Source organism: Pogona vitticeps, chromosome 7 (genome assembly GCF_051106095.1).
Source record: "Pogona vitticeps strain Pit_001003342236 chromosome 7, PviZW2.1, whole genome shotgun sequence".
Classification (NCBI taxonomy): Eukaryota; Metazoa; Chordata; class Lepidosauria; order Squamata; family Agamidae; genus Pogona; species Pogona vitticeps.
This window is the reverse complement of record NC_135789.1, coordinates 9932601-9951583: the sequence shown is the minus strand read 5'-3', so window position 1 is coordinate 9951583 and position 18983 is coordinate 9932601. Positions and strand designations below refer to the sequence as shown.

At 46.0% G+C, this 18983-nt stretch overlaps 1 protein-coding gene across 4 annotated transcripts in view; it reads right to left on the bottom strand.

Annotated features, from left to right (window-relative positions):
- The window catches only part of NPHP4 (nephrocystin 4), a 106849-nt gene that overhangs the window by 15346 nt on the left and 72520 nt on the right, over positions 1-18983 (bottom strand). For all 4 annotated transcript variants that reach the window (XM_072977752.2, XM_020800015.3, XM_020800018.3 and 1 more), the window contains exons 19-24: positions 18463-18643; positions 12048-12176; positions 7156-7367; positions 3543-3769; positions 1975-2161; positions 674-763 (exon numbers count right to left, since the gene is read on the bottom strand). In XM_072977752.2, the coding sequence (XP_072833853.2) occupies positions 674-763; positions 1975-2161; positions 3543-3769; positions 7156-7367; positions 12048-12176; positions 18463-18643 (1026 nt within the window). The remainder of the gene's footprint in view (positions 1-673; positions 764-1974; positions 2162-3542; positions 3770-7155; positions 7368-12047; positions 12177-18462; positions 18644-18983) is intronic.

Sequence of the window (18983 nt, the reverse complement as noted above, 5' to 3'; positions counted from 1 at the left end):
AATGGAAGGGATTTCATCCACTAGAAACATAATCGGGTATGACAAGTTGACACAAATCAATAGACCGATGCTCAGCCAGTCTCAGGGTGGGAGATTTTGGGGGCACCATGACAGTGCAGGCCAAGTGCCATCCAAAAGGGAAAAGGGGAAAGGGTGCCGTTGCTGAGCTGCCTGTTTTTCTTATCTTTTCAGCTTGGGCTGCTCTAGTTGGGAGAGGTTCCTACTGGTGCAGAGGAAGGGTGAGGAGGTGCAGTGCAGTCACTTGGACAACTGGAGGCAGGGGAGGTAAGGAAATTTGCCCTAGCCATGCCCTGGGACCTCCTGGGGTCTTTGTACAGCAGCTGCACAGACCTGGAGGATGAGGAGTGCAGTTCCCATGGTCTATCATGATTCCGTTTCCTTCACTAGGTGCCCCACCCCACACTTAAGACTCTTGGCTAGAACAGGTTGATGAGATGAGCTACGTCTACCGTTTTTAAAAAGAGTCTAAGTTGTTTTATATGTCTGAAACTGTTCTCAGCTATTCAACTGTTTGATGCATTTTATATTGCTTTTTGCTATACCCCTGCCCTGGGACCTTAGGATAGAGGGGGTTATAAATATTCAAGTGGAAGAAAGGAAATAAAATCTCGCCCTGCCCACGCACTTCAATGGCAGCCCCTCCTGCCTTTACCTTGATGTGTTTTGTCTGCATGCAGCCAGACTTCCAGGGGGCCGCCGTGTCCTTCTTGCCTTCGCTGAATGTCAGCTCAGTGGGACCTTGCTGGAAATCAAAGAGATGGCAGGGCAGTGAAAGGAAAGCATTCTCTAGGCTTTGTGTTTTCAGCAGAGTTCTGCAGGGCTTAAACGAAAACAGGCTGCAGGGGAGAAGCACTCTGTCCCTCACCCTCTCTCTCCTTCCCTCTCGTGCTGCGTGCCTAGCCTCCAAGTAATGCAGTCGCTTTGTGCACGGAACTGCATGCTATATCGTTGCTTCTCGTATCCCAGCACATGAGAGCAACAAACTGCACCACTGTTCCCCTCACCCACAAGGACAGCTAGAGGTTTCATGGCATTCTGAACAGAGTCTGTGCATCGGTACAAATGATATTTGGTGTCTTACTGCCCATCTGTTGTGCAAAACCTTCATTTTTAACATGCACTTGTGCAATTCATACAACGGCATAATTTGCCCAAAATATGGAGGACAGTTGCTTTAAGAATCTGAAGCACTGAATGGGTTCTTTGCATCTTTAAGAATTAGATACTCCAGCTGTACTTGCTATGTGTACATGCATGCTTTTCAGATAGAAAGACATTCTGCACAAACTACAGAGTCACTGGAGACAGAGTCTTTGTTTTACTCTCAGTTGTAGGTCAGAAATCCTGGGGCACTCCCACAATTCCCCCGCAAGGTGTTTTGTTCTACTGAGAGAGATGAAACTGATGACAGCAAATGTAGAAATTATCCTTTCCACCCTAGCCAACAACTAGGCAAAGTCTCAGAAGAGTAAAGGAAACCCATGCTTTAGGGAAACTGAGACGGGAACTCTTCCACCATGATTCCCCTAAGTTGCTGTCTGAGACAAGACAAGGAAACCAAGAAGGAAGTTGCCTTCATGGAGTTTTCTCTAGTTAGGAAGAGAACCAGGAAGCGAGGGGATGGAAGAGCAGAGTAACTTGAGAACACAGCCTCCCCCCCCCCACAAGCTTTATTTGGTGCCTTCTCTTTCCACCTCTTAAGTAGTTCCTTCCACAAGAAAGATGGGCCAGCCCATTCTTCCCACCAAGTTGATCAAGACAGGATACACTTGCATTTCTCTGCCTGCAAAGCCAGATATCCATTTTAAAGTAGGGAAAGGGCATTATGTTACTGAAGCCTTAACCTGGTTGCTATGCTGTACAATCCTGTCTTACTGCAGACTGTTACATGAACCTGTGGTACTTTGTCCCGAAAGCAAACATACGATGAAGCATTTTGGGCTGTTTGCCTACCTGCATCACAGCAGCGGACTCCACGGAGAAGCCCTGGTATTTGAAAGGGATGTGAACGGACTCTTTGGGGCGCAGGTAGACCTGAGGGGTGAGGTTGTCCTGAAGGTGAAACATGTCCTCCTCCAGTGGGGTGGTGGTTTGTGTCAGTTCCTTAAAATACCTCCATTCACGGGTGTCCACAAGGACGCTGGGGAGGAAAAGGGAAATAAAAGGAAAAACGCAGAAAGACGGTGATTGATTTTGAGACAGGGCTTCCTGTCTCTGGTGAGCTGCAGTCTGTCTCAAACTTGTTCCTCAGTTTGACATCTGTCTTCAAAGGGCAAAAGCAGCATGGGAATGCTTGGTCTTCTCTGGTATTGGGACGTGTGTGTGTGCGTAGATGTGGAGCAGCTGATAAAAAGGAGCTTGCAATAGTTCCATATGGATGGTGCTATCAATGCACTGATGCACCAGGACTCTACCAAGTAGATGAGGCTTGTCCTACCCGAAGGAGCTTGCAGTATAAAATTCAGCATAGGAAAGAGAGAGAAAGCGGAGGGGGTGGGAAGAAATGAGAGACAAGGCAAAAAAAAAAAAAGGATGCCCATTTTCCCTTTAGCAGGACAGTAAGGGTGGACAATTGCAGCTTGCCCCCCCCCCAAGATGTTTCTGACCTGAGATTTCCATCAGCTCTAGCCGATGGAGACAGTGAGTAGGTGGATTATGGGTGTCGCAGTCCAAGAAGATCTGGGTGGCTATCATTTTCCACCCCAGTAAGTAAGGCATGGCAACTTCAGGGCTGTGAAAACAGTCCTGCAGTAAAGACGGGTTTTAAGGAGAGATTTGTAGTAAATGGAAATGCGGTATCACAGAAGTATTTGGGGACTGTGTCCTAGGAAGTTTCTGTTTTGCTCCCCACCAAACACACACACACACACACAGAGAGAGAGAGAGAGAGAGAATTCTTTCCCTGATCTTTAAAATATTGCCCTTTTCCTGCCAAGAGGATTCTCATCCTGACATCCACCATGCTCAAAGAGATTCCCTCTCTCTCTCTGTGTGTGTGTGTATGTGTGTGTGCGAGCATGTTTGTGTGCACATCGAGCTCCTTTTGAAGGGCAGCTGGAGGACAACTCACTTTTGGAAGATGCCCTTCCTCTGAAAGGCTCTTCAGTCCAACCCTAATTTAAAGAACCAGATGGAGGAGGGAGATCTAGGACTTGGAAGCTGCCCATCATCCCTGGTGAGTAGCAGCTAGGCAGCAAACTCAGCAGCAAGCAACCTTTTCCCCCACTTGAGTGAATTGGATTGTAATTCCATTTAAATAATAAAAAATAATTTCTAGTTTTGTCTCTGTATCTCTCCATTAGCATACCCAGTTTTCCTTCTGATTGATGTGTAAGCAGCCATGCTGCTATAATAATCTCAGGATGGCAGAGCTGGAAGGGGCCCTATGGATCCTCGAGTCCAGCCTCTGTCCAGGAGGACCCGTGGGGGAACTGAAATCCCAACCTGTGGTTTATTTCAGAGCCAGAGGCCGAAGCCTCTGAACTATCCAGCCATCCTGGCCCATGTCCTGCACCACCTACCTGAGCTCTGGGTTGTCGATCTGGATGGTGACGGTGTGCTGGACGTTGTGTGGGTTTTTCAGGGCAAACTCGAAGAACTCGGCCGTGCCAAATGAGGCGTAGAGGGTGTGATGCGTGGTGATGGCCCGACTAAGCATGCTAGCGATACTCTCTGCTTTGAGCCGCTCCCGGTAGGCATCAATGAGCTGCAGATCCCTTGCATGCTGAACACGCGCTTCATGTCGCCCCTGAGGGAAAGCGGGAAGTCAGGAATGATTAACTCAATAAATGCTGCAGAGCGACAGGGCTGGAGAACTTCGTTTTTACAGAGTAACTCATTCTTATTACATGTTGAAAAGTAAGCTGCTAAACTTCTAAAATGCTGGAAAAGTAACTTTACCACTAGTGCGGTTTTTTAAAAAAAATTGCTTTCTTTTTTTAAAAAAATACTGGATAGATAAGAAAATGGCACAAAACTGGAAATATCATGTCGAAATACTCTAAAATATTTAAATTACCCTCAAAAGCTATAAGGAAACAAACCTGTTACATTAATAAAATTAATTCACATACACATTGTACCTTTATTATATCTGACCATAGGTCTTTGCAAAGGCAGACTTACATAAAAACGGTTAAAACAAAAAGATACCTCAGAGGTCAATAAACCCATTCTGGGAATGGTAGCCTAGTATATAATATCAAAGTCACTATATTCAACATTTAAGTGACATTATGAACCTTAACAAATCAAAACCTCAACTTCTCACCTGCCAGAGCAAACTGCAACAGAGTACGTAAAATATAGCTGTGTATCAGCAAGTAGTCTTACTATTATTTCCATTGAAGTACAATTCAGATACAGCTGAATAATGGGATACAGAAATCTTTCTCTGGGATTTTCATAGAGAGGACAGAGTAATAAGTAGTGAGTTAAGTCCTCAATCTGATTGCAGCTGTAGACACATTTCCGCTCCTCAGTTGGGATTCCTTTATACCTCCCTTCAAGATATATTGTAGTCACCTGCCCAAACCTAAGTTCTGTGAATGCTCTGTGGATCTGAGGAAAAGTCAATGACTCAAAATAACTTGGTTTTGCATGATTCAACTGAAATTGGAGGTACCGAGTGGAAAAACAGGACCTGACAATAACAGCCCTCTCCTAAAGTAAATGCAACCTTACTTCTGAAAATATAACTCCACTGCACCCTTGTTACTCCACCCGCCCATGGCAAAAAGTGATGAGTTACTGGTAGTTACATTATTTATAACTTGCTAATTTCAAGCTTTGGGTGACAGAAGGTTTTTCAGCAGGATGGACAATGAATGAAAAATTAACTGGTCTTCTACCTACCTCCTGATGCCTCTTCCTACTAAAACCTCCCCTGCTCAGACTCATCCAGGAAAAAGGTTACAGTGGCAAGAAAAATACATGTGGAAGTTTGTTTTCTACCACTCTGAAGTGATGAATTCAAATCTCATAAAAGAAGATTCTGACTAAACTTTTGGAAAAAACCTCTTGACAGCAAAGATACTTAAGAGCTGGCCAGGTTGCTTTAGAAAGCGGTGGAGTCTGTTTCATTGGCGGTTCTGAAACAGAAGTTCGATGGTCAACGGTTGGCAATGTTACAGCAGGAGGTCGACAAGGAGTCAGCCGAGATGGCCTTTGGAGCCACAGTTCCGCCGTGCTATCTGTTCCTTTAGCTCTGCTCTGCTTCTTCATACTGCAGATCACTCAACTGTGAGAGAGATCCACTAGCACAAGCAGCCATGAAAATGGCCAGCTCAGACAACTGTAAAAGAGGACTGGGCCAATTCATTGAGGATGGGAGCTCTCTGTGGCCAACAGCCCCGCTGGCTATATACCACCTCCAGTATGTGCCTCTGCCGATGAGCTGTTAGGGACAGGAAGACAGAGGGTGTCGTTTCTCCCATGGCCTGCTGGTGGCCTTAAGCCCTGAGGCCACGGGTTGGTTGCAGCGTAAACCAAATGCTGAGCTGGAGAGGCCATCGATCCAATGCAGCTTCAAAGCTTTTTCTGACCTTCTTAGGTTCTTCAGCCGCTGCCCCCCTCGGTAACTTTCTGCTGAGGTCATGCAGAACATGCCACAGAGACCTATAGGATTTCTGAAGGTGGCATCAAAAGAAAGCCCCTTTCTACAGACTGCTTTGCCTTGAGGTGCATGAGAAGGCACTGCAAACTTTGGACTGGTCCCTGGAGGCAAGAAATCAGGCAACCCCAGTTGAAGGCAGAGTCGGGGGGAAAGCCACCTCCTGGAGTTAAATTTCTCTGAGGAACGAGAAAAGGAATACTGAAAAAAGCTCCTGGAATTCAATGGATTGCAACACCCTGGGAGGCGGACAACACAGTGTCAGGCAGGAAGGGCAAATCCCTATCGTCTCAAAAGGAAAAAAAGCTCTATCTTCAGGGCAGATTTTGGCCTGGATGAAGACATGATCTCTACTTCCTCTGGTTTATTCTGATTCAGAGCTTGTTTCAGAACTTCATTTGTGACATTGGCCTCCAATCCCTTCCAGTTCCCCACTCGCACTTCCTGACTAACTCTCCTGTGAACACTGGGGAGACCAGGCCAGCCCTACCACTGGATAGAGAGAGGGTGGCAACCATTGCAGGCAGGGGATGCAGGGAGGGGGCAGTGGCGATAGCTTCCCAAATGATCCTCTGGCATTCTTCAGCTAGTCTATTCCTCTGCTGGTGGACAGACCACTTTCCAGGGCAAACTAAACTAGGCTGTTGGCTCAGGAACAACCAGGGATGCTAACAGAAAGGTCAGAACACCAGCCCAGTCAGCTCTGCACATGGACTAGTGAAGAGGCATGATCTGGTCCTTCAACTCAGGTGGCAAAGAGTCTTGGGTCAGCCCTGCCTGGAGACTTGTTGTTCATGAAGTCCCAGAGAATCCCTTTGCTTCTCTGCATCTCAAAGTGAAGACAAATATTTGAGTAAGGAATGCCAGAGGAGGAGAAAATCTGGCATAAGAAAAATAAAAACTTAAGAAAAACTCTCTCGCAGATCTTGCACACAACAAAACCGTGGGAAACGGAGAGAAAAGAATGGGGGAAGTGAGAGCTTGGAAAGGGTACAAAGATCTCCATGACATGGCCAAGATTTCCAAAGGTGAGCTGAGGCTTTATCTGGCTCAGCTTGGGAAGTCTTGGAGATGTCAGGGAGGCCTTGTCAGGAATCGTGAACCTGAAAAAAATGCAGGAAATTGGTGAGGAACAGAGATTTCAGAAACTCATTACCTTCCTAGTGTGAGATGATTTTAACCTCCCCCAAACCATCTCTGCCATTTCCCAGCAGGTACTAGGATGCCCCTTGCCCCTTCTGCTATAAAAGAATTAGTTTTTCGACCTGGCTCTGAGGGCCATAGCTAGCTGGTTGCCCAGAGTCCCCCTTGTGCCGGTTCCCACCATCAGTTCTGGCGTGCCTCTGTGACGTCACGAGGGCCAGTCTCCTGGTTCCAGATTTCCACCCTGAAATCTCAGAGAATGGGACGACGCTGACCTGGCAACACCCCAACGCTAATTAGAATAAACAAGATGGGTCTAAATGGCCAGTGGATGAGCTCAAACTATGGACGACGTTGGACTGACCATTCACAACCCTTACCAAGATGAGGATGGCTTTCTTCCCACAATCACCCTCCTGAGACTCCTGTCTTCGTACCGACATCATCCTCTCCAACTTCCGCCTCCGGGTGATGCTGGCCTCGCGGCTGGTGTGCTGAAAGGCTGCACTGACTTCACGCAAGCGGGAGAAAAGCATGGCTGCTAACTCACTGTCTACATCCGCCAGTTTTTGTGCTTGGCACACATTTCCAGCTGGAAAGACACACACACAGCAAGACAAGGAGGAAGAACATGGCAATGTAAAACATCAAACTCAAACAAGGACGTGCAGGGAAGTATGTTAGTCTTTCAACAGCCACAAGACACTTGGCTGATTTTGCTATAATATACAACAGACTAACACAGCTATTGCTACGGGAAAAAAACAGCACAGGAGGTCAATAATCTTCTGGGGAATTGCTGGAAAAACATTTGCTACCTATTTAAACATAGCATTTGTTCCAATTGTGCAGTGGTATTCTGTGTTTCATTAATATGAAAAATCTGTCCTCTCTCTCTTTCTCTCTCTTAGCCTGGGCATTAAAGATAAAAATACAATTAAAGCTAAGGCTACCTCTGCCTTGCTTTCAGATTCTATTAGATCTCAGACAAAAAGACTTGAAGTTTGTTGCTGAAGACAATGTTAATGAATTAGCTCCACGTTATTCTGCTAAACGGTAGAGTATTAAGTTATTAATTTGAGACTTCATCTCTCCGGGTTTATTTCATTTGGGGCCAATTTTCAACACACTACTTAGCTTATACTCTCATATTGATCCCTTTCTTGTTTGATGTGATCTTTTCTTCTCTTTTTGTGGCAGAAAATAGCTTTGCAAATAAAATAATACACTCGTTTAACAAAAAAAAAAAAGCAAGAAAGGAAAAGAAAAAAATCTCCAGCCATCACAGGAAATGCAAAAGGAGAACAAAAATAATCTTTGTTCTCCTTTTGCATTTCCTGTGATGGCTGGAGATTTTTTTCCTTTTCCTTTCTTGCTTTCTTTTTGGACACAGAAACATAAGGAAGGGTATTATGACATGCCACAGAACAAGATAGTTGGCATTCCAAGGACCATTTAGTCCAGACCCTGGCCTGTGCAGGAAATACACGCGTAGAGCATCACCCAGACAGACCCTTCTGGCAAACTCCCCCAGCAACAGTGCCTCTATGACTCTCTGAGACAGGCCACCATTCCACTGCCAAAGAGCTCTTCCTCTCCAAAGTTCTTCTTAACGTGTTTAATTGGAATTGCCTTTCTTGTAATTTGAACCCACTAGTTGAGGTCTTGCTCTCTGGAGCCTCAGAAAGCAACCTTGCTCTATCTTAGAACCACAGAAGGGGCCGACAAGGCCGTCGAGTCCAACACTCTTCTCAATAGTGGAAGACAAATCAAAGCAGATCTGCCCGACAGTTGTCTAAATTTGCTGTTGCTGCTGTTACATGCGGTCAAGTCACCTGCAACTTATGCTGATCCTATGAATGAGCTCTCCTCCACAGCCCTGCTCAGCTTTTGCAAACTCAAGCCAGTGGCTTCCTTTAGGGAATCAGTCCATCTTGTATTGGCTCTTCCTCTTTTCCTGCTCCTTTCACCTTTCTCAGCATTATTGTCTTTTCCAGAGAATCTTGCCTTCTCATGATGTGCCCAAAGTAGGACGGCCTCAGTTTCATCACTGTTGCCTCCAGAGATAATTCCCTTGTTCCATGCTCTAATTGTACGTGTTTTGCAGCATCAGGCTTTCCTTTCACATCTGTGCACATCCACCACTAGACATCTTTTTAGCGTTAATCTAATTTCATCTTTAGGAACAGGGTTATTCACACTTGTCCTTTACTCTTCCATAGTAGCTGACTGAGTGCTTTCTGACTTGGGAGTCTCACCTTCCAAGACTATCTCTTGTTTCATTGTAGACTGTCTCATCATAAGGTTTCTATAGCAAAGAAAGTTCAGTAATGTTTACCTTGCTACCTTCTGCACAGTACTAACAGCCCAGGTTTCACTGCTGTTGCCTCCTCAGCCAGTCACCTTCATTTAATGCTACTACCCAGTACCTGCTGCCCTCATCACCATTAGAATTATTCATTCTCTTCTGCACGCGCAGACTTAACCCATTAGTGTGCATTCACAGAGGCCATGAAGAAGAAGATGCACAACCAAGTAGAAGTCTCCCACATGGCAAACCTTGAAAGATTTCAAGATGGCTTTTATACCAGTTCTCAGCCTTCAGGCAAACAGCTCCCTGGACTGTTTGCCATTGGTCTTGGTTTCCAGGCCATTTACATCAGTCTGTTCTCTTCTGGACACACATCAGCTTATCAATATTCTCCTTAAATGTGGTGCCCAGAACTAGACACAACACTCTGAGCAATGTCTGCCCAAAGCACACTAGGGCGGTACTATTATTTTCCTTGGTCTGGACACTGTATTTATTTATGTATTTCTATGGACCCACCCTAGTATTCCATTTCCATTTTTGGTTGGCTCATCTTTCACTTGTGGCCTACTATGACCCCAAGTCCCTCTTCACAGGTATTACAACCAAGTCAGCGGTTCCTCTGCTCCTGCCCATGGTGTAACAGCGTATCTGTCTGAAGAATTTATGGGTCCAGCAAAGTCCTCCTGTGGATTTGGTAGTACACTCAGAAGCCACTGGGCAGTGAGACATCAGCTGGGCCCTTTTGCCCCCCTCTTGCCCTTGCAGGCACAAGACAGAGAAGCTATTTTTTCCAAGCACTGGAAGAGCAGTACAAAAACTACCCTGCCCAAAAATGGATCAACAAGGGCTTGTTCCTCTCTCCTCCTCCCCCTCACCCCATTTCAGGGCAGTCCTCTTTCCCACTGCAAATACACAGAGAAACAGCTCCAGCTATTTGCCTTGGGAGTGGGGGATAATGGAGAGGATAATGGAGAAGGATAAAGGAAAAAGGGATTGTTCATAGGACACATCTCCCAAAAAGGGCAGTGTGTCTCCATCAGTTTGCAAGGGTGGTCCAGTGATGCTGTTTGTTGTTTCTTCACCTGTTACGATGGCCTTCTTCAGGTGTCTGAAGGGCTGGTCATTTGGAAGATGCAAGAAGGTTGATTTCTGCTGCTCCAGGTGGTAGGACAAAAACCGTCAGATTCAAAGTAAAAGAAAAGAGAGTTCAACAAAACTTCAGAAGCAATTTCTAGAGAGTCACAGATCCTTGAAAGAGGAAAGGAATTCCTCAGAAGGTGATGCATTCTCTATCATAGCATGGTGTTACACAGAGACAGATGGGTGACCATTTGTCAGAATTGCTTTAGAGGTGGATTTCCTGCACCAGAAAGGGTTTGGATTTGATGACCTTTGGAAACCCTTGTCTAATTCTACAGTTTGCCACAGTAACATGTTTTTTTATTTTGTCTTCGCTAACCCCCGCAACTTGGGGGCTTCTCACGGAATCCTAGAATAATGGCATCGGAAGAGGCTTATAAAGCCACTGAGTCCAACCCCACCAGACACACATTAGACTGAAAGCTCAGCACCGAAGGAAAGTGGTAATAATAGTGCTGCACAGCTTGGCCTGCTGCCCAGACCAAGCCTCCACAGTGAAGGTGATTCACTAGCCTTCTTCAGAAAGATGCTGTGTTGGGAGTTAAAAGGGACATAAGTGAAAGGCTGTTTCAATTGTCAAAATATTGCATGATTTCACTTGAGAGTCCTCACCTGTTTAAAATCCTACTTTCTGTTAGACACTCTGGTGGTTCACTAGAAAATGGATTGACATTTTAACTGTGGGCTAAAAGCAGGATAAGAGATCCCGAGATCTTTTCCTCCTAAAAGCAATCTATTTGACTGACTCTTTTGAGATATAAAGTGGTCCTTAACTCATGTCCTGGCCATTTCTTTCCAAGATAAACTCAACAAGGGTATGGGGGCAGAGAGGAGGTGCAAGGCCTATTTGCCAATTACACTGGCTTCTCCAACAACGCCAAGAAGGAAGGCAAAGGAGGGCATGGATTTCCAGAAAACCACGCATGTTAATTTATATTTTACAGATGGAAAGATCAGAAATGGTTTTGAGAATTTAGCTAGAATTATAGGGAATCTCACTAGTACTAGGGAAGACAGGGATCTCTGTGCCTGCTGGTGAGTCTCATGTCTAGGTGCTACTCAGCAGTGGGTGTCAGATAATGTCAAGAGCCCTGATCTCCCTCCTTCTTTGGGTTCTTTACTTTTAAATTAAATGTAGACTAGAGAGCCCTTCAAATGGACGAAATCTTCAAAAAAAAAGAGACTGTCCTCTGGCAGACCATCAAAGGGAGGACTGTGCTCCCTAAAAGAGGACATGTAGCTACCTTTCACCAAACCTTTTGCAGGCTGCCCACTCACTTGCTTCTATCCATTTGGTGTGCCTTTTGCTAAAAAAAGGGAAAACACTTATGTTCCCCTCCCCCCAGGATTGCTGCTTTTCCTCTGCTGCTCTCAGTTACCTCTCCTTCAATAAAATAAATTCACTCAACTGTGTGTGTGTGTGGGGGGGGGACAGATTGAGATTATGTGCCCAAGAGCAACAGTGCTGACATCAAGATATATATCTTTTAAATCTTGCTGGCTTTGCAAGCCATTTCTAAGTTGTAAAACAAAGGCTTGCCAAGAGAGCTTTTGTTTCATCTTTAGCTGTTTTTTTTTAAAAAAGAAGGGGGGTAGAGTCTGTACTGGTACATCTGAACCAATGTGAATTGATCCATCTTTTTAAAAAGTAGAATCCCCAGCTGCCGAGGTGAAAACTATGAATTGAAGGAGGCAAGTTCAGGCTGATTTGCATTTCTCTTTGTGTCATGTGATCAAGGGAGAGAAAAAAAGGGGGAACCAGCCCTCCCCAAACCCCTATCCTGTCCCAGAGCAGCTGCACCCTTAAAGCAATCATACCACTGTAAGTGTTGATGGAGAGCAGGCTGCCCCCATGGAAGCCACTGTTTCCGTCATGCGAGGAGATGACTCGGGAGCGGGAAGGTGGCAATGAGTGTGGTTTTTTCAGCCTTTGTTCACAGAGGTGGCCTGCAGAAAAATAGAAGCACATGTGTCTGTGGAGGGAGGACCAAAAACAGAGCAAAGTCATGACCTGAGCAGCACTTTTCAGTAGTTCTGTGACTGTAGGACCAAGGTAAGTTGCACAGTTTATCATAAAGCTTTTATTTGTCATCAACTAAACCTGAGAAAGTGGAAGGACAGATCCTGAAGCTGAGGCTCCAATACTTTGGCCATCTCATGAGAAGAGAAGACTCCCTGGAAAAGACCTTGATGTTGGGAAAGTGTGAAGGCAAGAGGAGAAGGGGACGACAGAGGACGAGATGGATGGATAGGGTCATCGAAGTCTCCAACATGAATTCGATCCAACTCCGGGAGGCAGTGGGAGACAGGAGGGCTTGGCGTGCTCTGGTCCATGGGGTCACGAAGAGTCAGACACGACTTAACGACTAAACAACTAAACAACAAACCTGAGAAGTGTTGCAACATGGCAGAGCAACTTGTATAAAGGATGGGAAGCCACTAAACAATGGTGTCATGGAGATCAGGATGTGAATTCCCATCTCTTAGTTAAAGCAAGCAGTTAGATGCATAGTATCAATCCCCCACACACATACATTTCTTCACCTAATATATATTTTACTTGGGGAAAAGTCACACGCTTCCAACCTGTGCTGTATAGGACTTGCCGGTTTGAGCCAGGTCACAATCCAAGGTGCCTGACTCTCTTTTTAGGATAGCAAGTCTGGCTTCACTGAGAGGATGACTAAATTGTTCATTTACTCCTGCAATTTGCATCGGATCAAACACAGATGGAATAGAATTAAAAACTGAGGACTATATGATGCAAAACTCAATGAGGAGAAGCATGATGGGGAATCCTTTTCTTGCTCCAATTGCCTGCCATCATCAGGCAAAAAGGGATGTTCCAGTTGTCTTCAAACACTGCACTGCTTCTAAAAAGAAAGCCTTTCAGGTTAGCACAGCAACAGACTACCACTAGGTCACACAGGAAAAATAAATTTTAAAGAAGAGGTGGGAATTGCAAACTGGCATCACGTCAGATGAAAGCTAGCTTCTGCTGTTGGAGCTCCACGCAAAGACAGCTTTGTTATGTGGATTGGCCGCAGGGATTTTCCCCACAGAAACTAGCCAGGGTCCAATTTGAAAAACTGCAGATCACAAAGTGTATTTTTCCCGCTGTGTAGTGGCAGCCTGAGACACTTAAGAGGAAGAGGCTGAAACCTGGTTCTCTCAGTATCAACACTGAAGGAGGATCCAACTGCACAGCTCAGCTTCTGCTGAGGTCAGGAAGAGCCAAATACACCGGTGGAGGTTTCAGGATAAGTGCGCAGGAAGACGGCCACAATCCTGAACTACACTGGAATGGTGGGAGCCTGCTGGGGCACCATATTATACTTCCACCCCTGCCCCCAATTGTTCTTTGGGATAATGAAGGTGTAACCAAGTCACATTTCAGAAGTAACACAAATGGTTACAAAGCTATTTTTCAGCAAACAAAGGAAGGTTTTCCTACTTGCCTTCAAAAGTCATCTTGACAAGCATTTTGCACTTTTCACGCCATTCTAGTTTTGGCCCCAAAGAGCCAAGAAAAACACGATTTTGTCTCATCTTTGTGCATTCTTCTGGTTATTTTCAAATCAAAGTCTCAGAACCAACTTTTGGAGTGAACTGGAGAATCTTTCCTTGCATTTTTCCGGCTTATTGGTATAAAAGCAACCTACACTGCAACAAACTAATTTTGTGAGTGCAAGAACAATAATGGCAGCTATCCTCTGACCACTTGTACATAATGAGTGAGCCCCCTTTAAAAACTCATGTTTCAAGCTCTTGGTGAAATTCCTCAGGAGTGGAAAGGGAGGCCTGCATGAGAGGATGAACCACGTGTGTCCATATTGGGGTGGGGTCTTCCTATATCTGACCGAAGCACAAGCTGCTCTCCGATGTGTGCCAGGACAGTCAGCTGGAAGAACCTGCGGCAGCCAGGACCATACCTCTCCTCCAAAAAGTTTTTTTTTCCCCTTTGGCCCTCAAACTGTTCTACCTGGCAGGGCAACTCTCCCCTGGGGCCTGACTGCAGACCTTGCATTACATCAAGGACACTGAGGGAGGATCGCCTTGCTTCGCGCATGCCACTCAATTCAATCTCAAAGCCCCAGGGATACTTAGCATGAGTTCTTAGTATGCCTGGAGACTCTGAGGAATGTTTGGGGAAGATTGGAGGTGAGAAGATGGAAAAGGGGTAGAATAACCATCTCCAGATTTGCAAGTAGTTAACACACAAAAGATGGAGCAAGCTTCTAGCCAGCTACTCCAGAAGGTGGAAACTAAAACATTGGATTCAAACTACAAGAAATGAGATTCCAACTAAACGGGCCACAGAATGTCCAGAGAGCAAGAGCTGTTTGAGAGGAGGACGCTCTTTCCTTGAATGCTTTAGAGCAGAGGTCGGGTGGCCACTTTTCAGGGACCTTCTACCTGTGGATTCCTGCACTGGCAGGTGGTAGAACAAGATGAATTTTGGCAGATCTCTAGGAGTCTGAAGGTGAGGCATGGCAAGTATGATCTGAGGCTTTGTTTTTCCTCTTGTGGTTTCTCTTCTCCTCCCCCTCCTAGGTCTCCTGTTTCCCCTTCCTCTGATCTCTCACCGCCTGCAGCGAGTTCTTTTCTCTTTTGATGAGAAGCACCAGAACCACGTTATATGCCACAGAAAAAGAAATCTACCTTCCCCGGAGCCATGTTAGTCATGAAGGTGACTGCATGGGGTGAGGGTTCACCTCTTCAGCAAAGTGTGTCTCAGGAAGTGTGCCAGAAAGTCCTGCAAGGGCACCCGAATTGCCTGTGTCACCTCAAACACCAGCCTCGGAGAGTTACTTCTTGCTCCGCTATTTGAAGCCTTATCTTGTTTTGTACCTTTCTGATACCTGAGCAGGTTCTCTTTTGACTTTTTGGGAAATAAACACCTTGATGCATAATGGCAGCCTTACACAGCCCTTTGCAAGGCTGCCGATCCTTTTGATCTCAGCCTCCCCCTGCAAGCCAAAATCTTTCTTTAAAGCCAATTTCTTCCCTCTAAACCCACAGGCCTTTGCAGGCAAATGGAGGGGGGTTATCAAAGGAAACACCTTAAGGCCTTTTTTTTTTTTTTTTGCATAAGAGGCTCTTTGATTTGCTGTGTGCCAGGAACCCCGGTTCCTTTGGAAAAGATGCAAGGGGAGCACCTTCATTTCAAGAAGGCAAAGATTATTTTACAGAAGGCGAGCTGCTTCTTCAGGTTTTTCCCTCCTGAGCTGCTCCCCTGTGCAGGGAAGGGTCTCCTCTCCTTGATGTCCTCTCACAAACTGCGAATCATTTCTCTGTGGAGGGTCACGTCCTTCAAGGGGAATCTTCCCAGGCAGAGCTAAAGTCCACAGTGGGTGCCAGGGTGGCCACTCGCCTGCCACCAAGACAGACAAAAGAGAATGCTGCACAGCATAAAACAGCACAGACTAGTTTATGTATACAAAGGGAACATTCATTTTTATACAGTAATTCAAAAAGTATAGCAATGTCTCTCACTCAAGTGCAAATGACAAGGTGATTCAAGCACCTGCTGCCGAGTCTCCCAGCCTAGTGCTGTTCACTGCAGATGACAGGCCACTTCATTTCTCTCCTTACTGCCCTTTATCTTTAAAAACAACTTGAGAATGAGGAAGGGTTGCCCCCTGGCAGCCCATTAAAGGGTCCAGAGACAAGGGCTTCTCTTCTCTTCTTCTTCCCTGTGCCCCAACTCCTCTCGTCTTTTCTCTCCTGGCAAATGGCAAGGGATGGAAGAGACTCCTCTGATTGTTTCATCCAGGTTTGAGATTAAGGCAGACAAGATGGGTGCCTCCCAGGTAGCACACTCTGGATTTTCTCCTTTAGCCTTCATGTGTCTGGACCAGTCTTACAGCCACAGGCAGGCAGGAACAGGGAGCTGCCATATCCAAAGTTAGATTCTTGGCCCTTTTAGCTGAAGACTATTGGCAGGAGATCTTCGGGGGTTTCAGGAAGTGTCCAGCTCTGTGTGGAGATGGTGGAGGGCTGGGCCTTGGGCTCAAGCTTGCAAAGCAGAAGTGCCAGCACCGAACATCTCCTTACCTGCAACACAAGACCGCAGAAGGGCAGTTCTTCTCCACTCACTCCTTTCTCCAGCCATTCCTGTGGCATAAGCAATGTAGCTTCATTTGCATCCTGATTGGGTGCAGACAACCATGTGAGAGGAACATGTGGTTGAAAAACTAGTATGTTTTCTTCTCCCGAGCAAGTACAACTGGAGTGCCTGATTTGACCCTTTGGAGCATGAAGTGATTTGGATAATGAATTTACTGAAGAAAAGCAGGGGGGAAGACAGTAAAAGAGGATTCAGACTTAGTGAGGAGAAATGAACCGGAAGGCCAACTCACAGAAATCCATAACTGGGGGCGGGGGGGGGAGGAGAGACGACACCCAACAGCATGAATCCTGAAACTGGAGAAACGATGGGAAGAATTATGGGATGGATAAAAGCAAGATAGGGGAGATAAGGGACTAAGTCCATGAATTCTAAACAAAAATGCAGCAGGGAAAGCAATGTGACCCACCAGACCACAGCAATCCTCGCGAAGTCGTTTTGAGTCCCTCTTTGCCATCTGGCCACTTCCTTGCCTAGCCTTCAAACCACCTTACCAGCAATCATCTCAAAGATGTTCCTTCTCTCCTACTCTACCCCTGTTCCCACCCCCTCCACAAAAGAAGCTTATCTCCTTCTTGCAGACAAAGTATGAAATGTCAGTTTATGATATGGTAGAATGAAAGCTAATCTTTCTTCTGAAGATAAGATTTTTTTTTTAAACAGAGCTGCTCTGGTTTTTACAGGTGGATGAATTAAAGCCATGAACCTGGCAAGAGAAAAGTCCTTATGTGTCTAGATCCCTTCCTCCTAGATACGGCCCTGTGGTGCCTCCTTCTCATCCCAATCATCTCCTCCACTTTGCTGTTTTGTTGGCATCTAATTGAGTGTTGCTTTTCCCATATTGTCCTTTTCCAAAGCTGCCTCTGATTCCCTGTTTGTAAACAAGACTAAACAGAATTAATGACCTGTGCATTTCCATCATGCTGTAAGAACCCAATGTTATTTCCATTGTCAGGGCACACAGGGGATAATAAGATTTTACAATGTGCGGTGGTAAAACTCCCTACCCCGTCCCTGGAGCAGAACATCTCTCTAAATCATCAAAACCATGGCTTCACAGACTGGGATGCAGACATTGCTCTTTCCTAAGGAGGAGTCTTCTGCTAGTTTTTCATTTAAAAGGTAAACTCTAGGAGACGTAGACAGCTCAGTGGTTTAGATATCTAGCTGTAGAGCCAGAGACTGGGAGTTCAATTGCTCATGGTGCTTCCCTGACAGGGACTGGACACCGTGATCCAAAGGGTCCCTTCCAGCACTGCAGCTTTAAGAGTATTACTGTTATTGTTGTTGCTATATAACAGATACAAGTATTTAAAAAATATCCTAAAGCCGGGGTCCCCAACTCCTGGTCCACCTTGGCAGGACTGGGCCGTGGAGACAGATCTTCCACACCCCTCGCATGTACACACGCACCCGCACGCACACACGGCCCCCACATGCACACACTGGTGCCCTGCCCCCCTCCCTGCACATCCCGCCAACTCACACATGCGTGCACGGGTGCCCCGCCTCTGCAGCGCACAGACCCCACCCCCCAACCAATCTTGCAGTTCGGAAAAGGCTTGGGACCACTGCCCTAAAGTATTAGTTAAATATTGGTGCAATATGTATGCTGTTCCTAATACTGCCTTTTTTGCAAATCTGATGGTGTTATTTCAAAGGTCTGTAGCTGATTATATCTGATAAAATTCCACCGCATTGTTTCCAATGCCATGATGACTATGGGGACCACTGAAGTGTGTTTCATCCATAAATGAGTTATTTCTATTGCCAGAAGCCTGTATCTTGCTTATTTTTTCCAATTCTTTATCTTCATCTCTGGCATCCCCTGGAATTGCACATTTCTTCATTCTGTTACTGTTATGTCTGGTGCCTTATGCTCATGGTGTCTGCCCATATGAATCTGGAAGCCCCAAACAACCTTAATTTGGTCTCTTTTTTTTTGACAGCTTCCCCACCTGATGTTCCCACAGATTCTTGAATACTGTGCACCTGCCATGCACTTACTCCATGACAGGACTAGATCCCCATTTGACCTGAGACTCCTTTGCCCCAACAACAGGGAGGTTTCCCTGGGAAGCACACAGATGTATCACAACTTACCAATATTAGCCAGGCTCAGGTGAAGCCAGCCTCTCACAACAGCATGGACTCCAATGGGCTTCACGTACCCAGGCTGGAAAACCTCCCCACTCATCACTGGGGTGTCCTGCTTGTATTCCATGGTGACCACCTCCAGCTCGTGGTGGACTTGAACAGCTGTCCGGCCCTGGCGGAGTAAGTGCTGAAGAAAAGAAGAAAGAAAGCCTCAGTATGAGGAACCGATGACTAGGGTGTGGTGGGATGGAGGAGGAAGAGGACTGAACCGACACGTTCAGCTAGCAGGAGATGCCCAGAAAAAACAAGCACTTTGGCCAGAATGATAAGTTATGGCTGACGAGGGGCTGAAAACATTTAGCTTTGGCCTCTCTCCCTATAAGCATTTAGACCCTAGCACAGTGCACTTAAGTAATGCAGCTCTCAACAGAGGGAACCCCCCCCCCCAAAAAAATGTTCCAAGTAGAAGCCACAGAGGGTGAGACTGGTGGAACCTGACTGCACAGCTCAACCGAACATCTACGTCA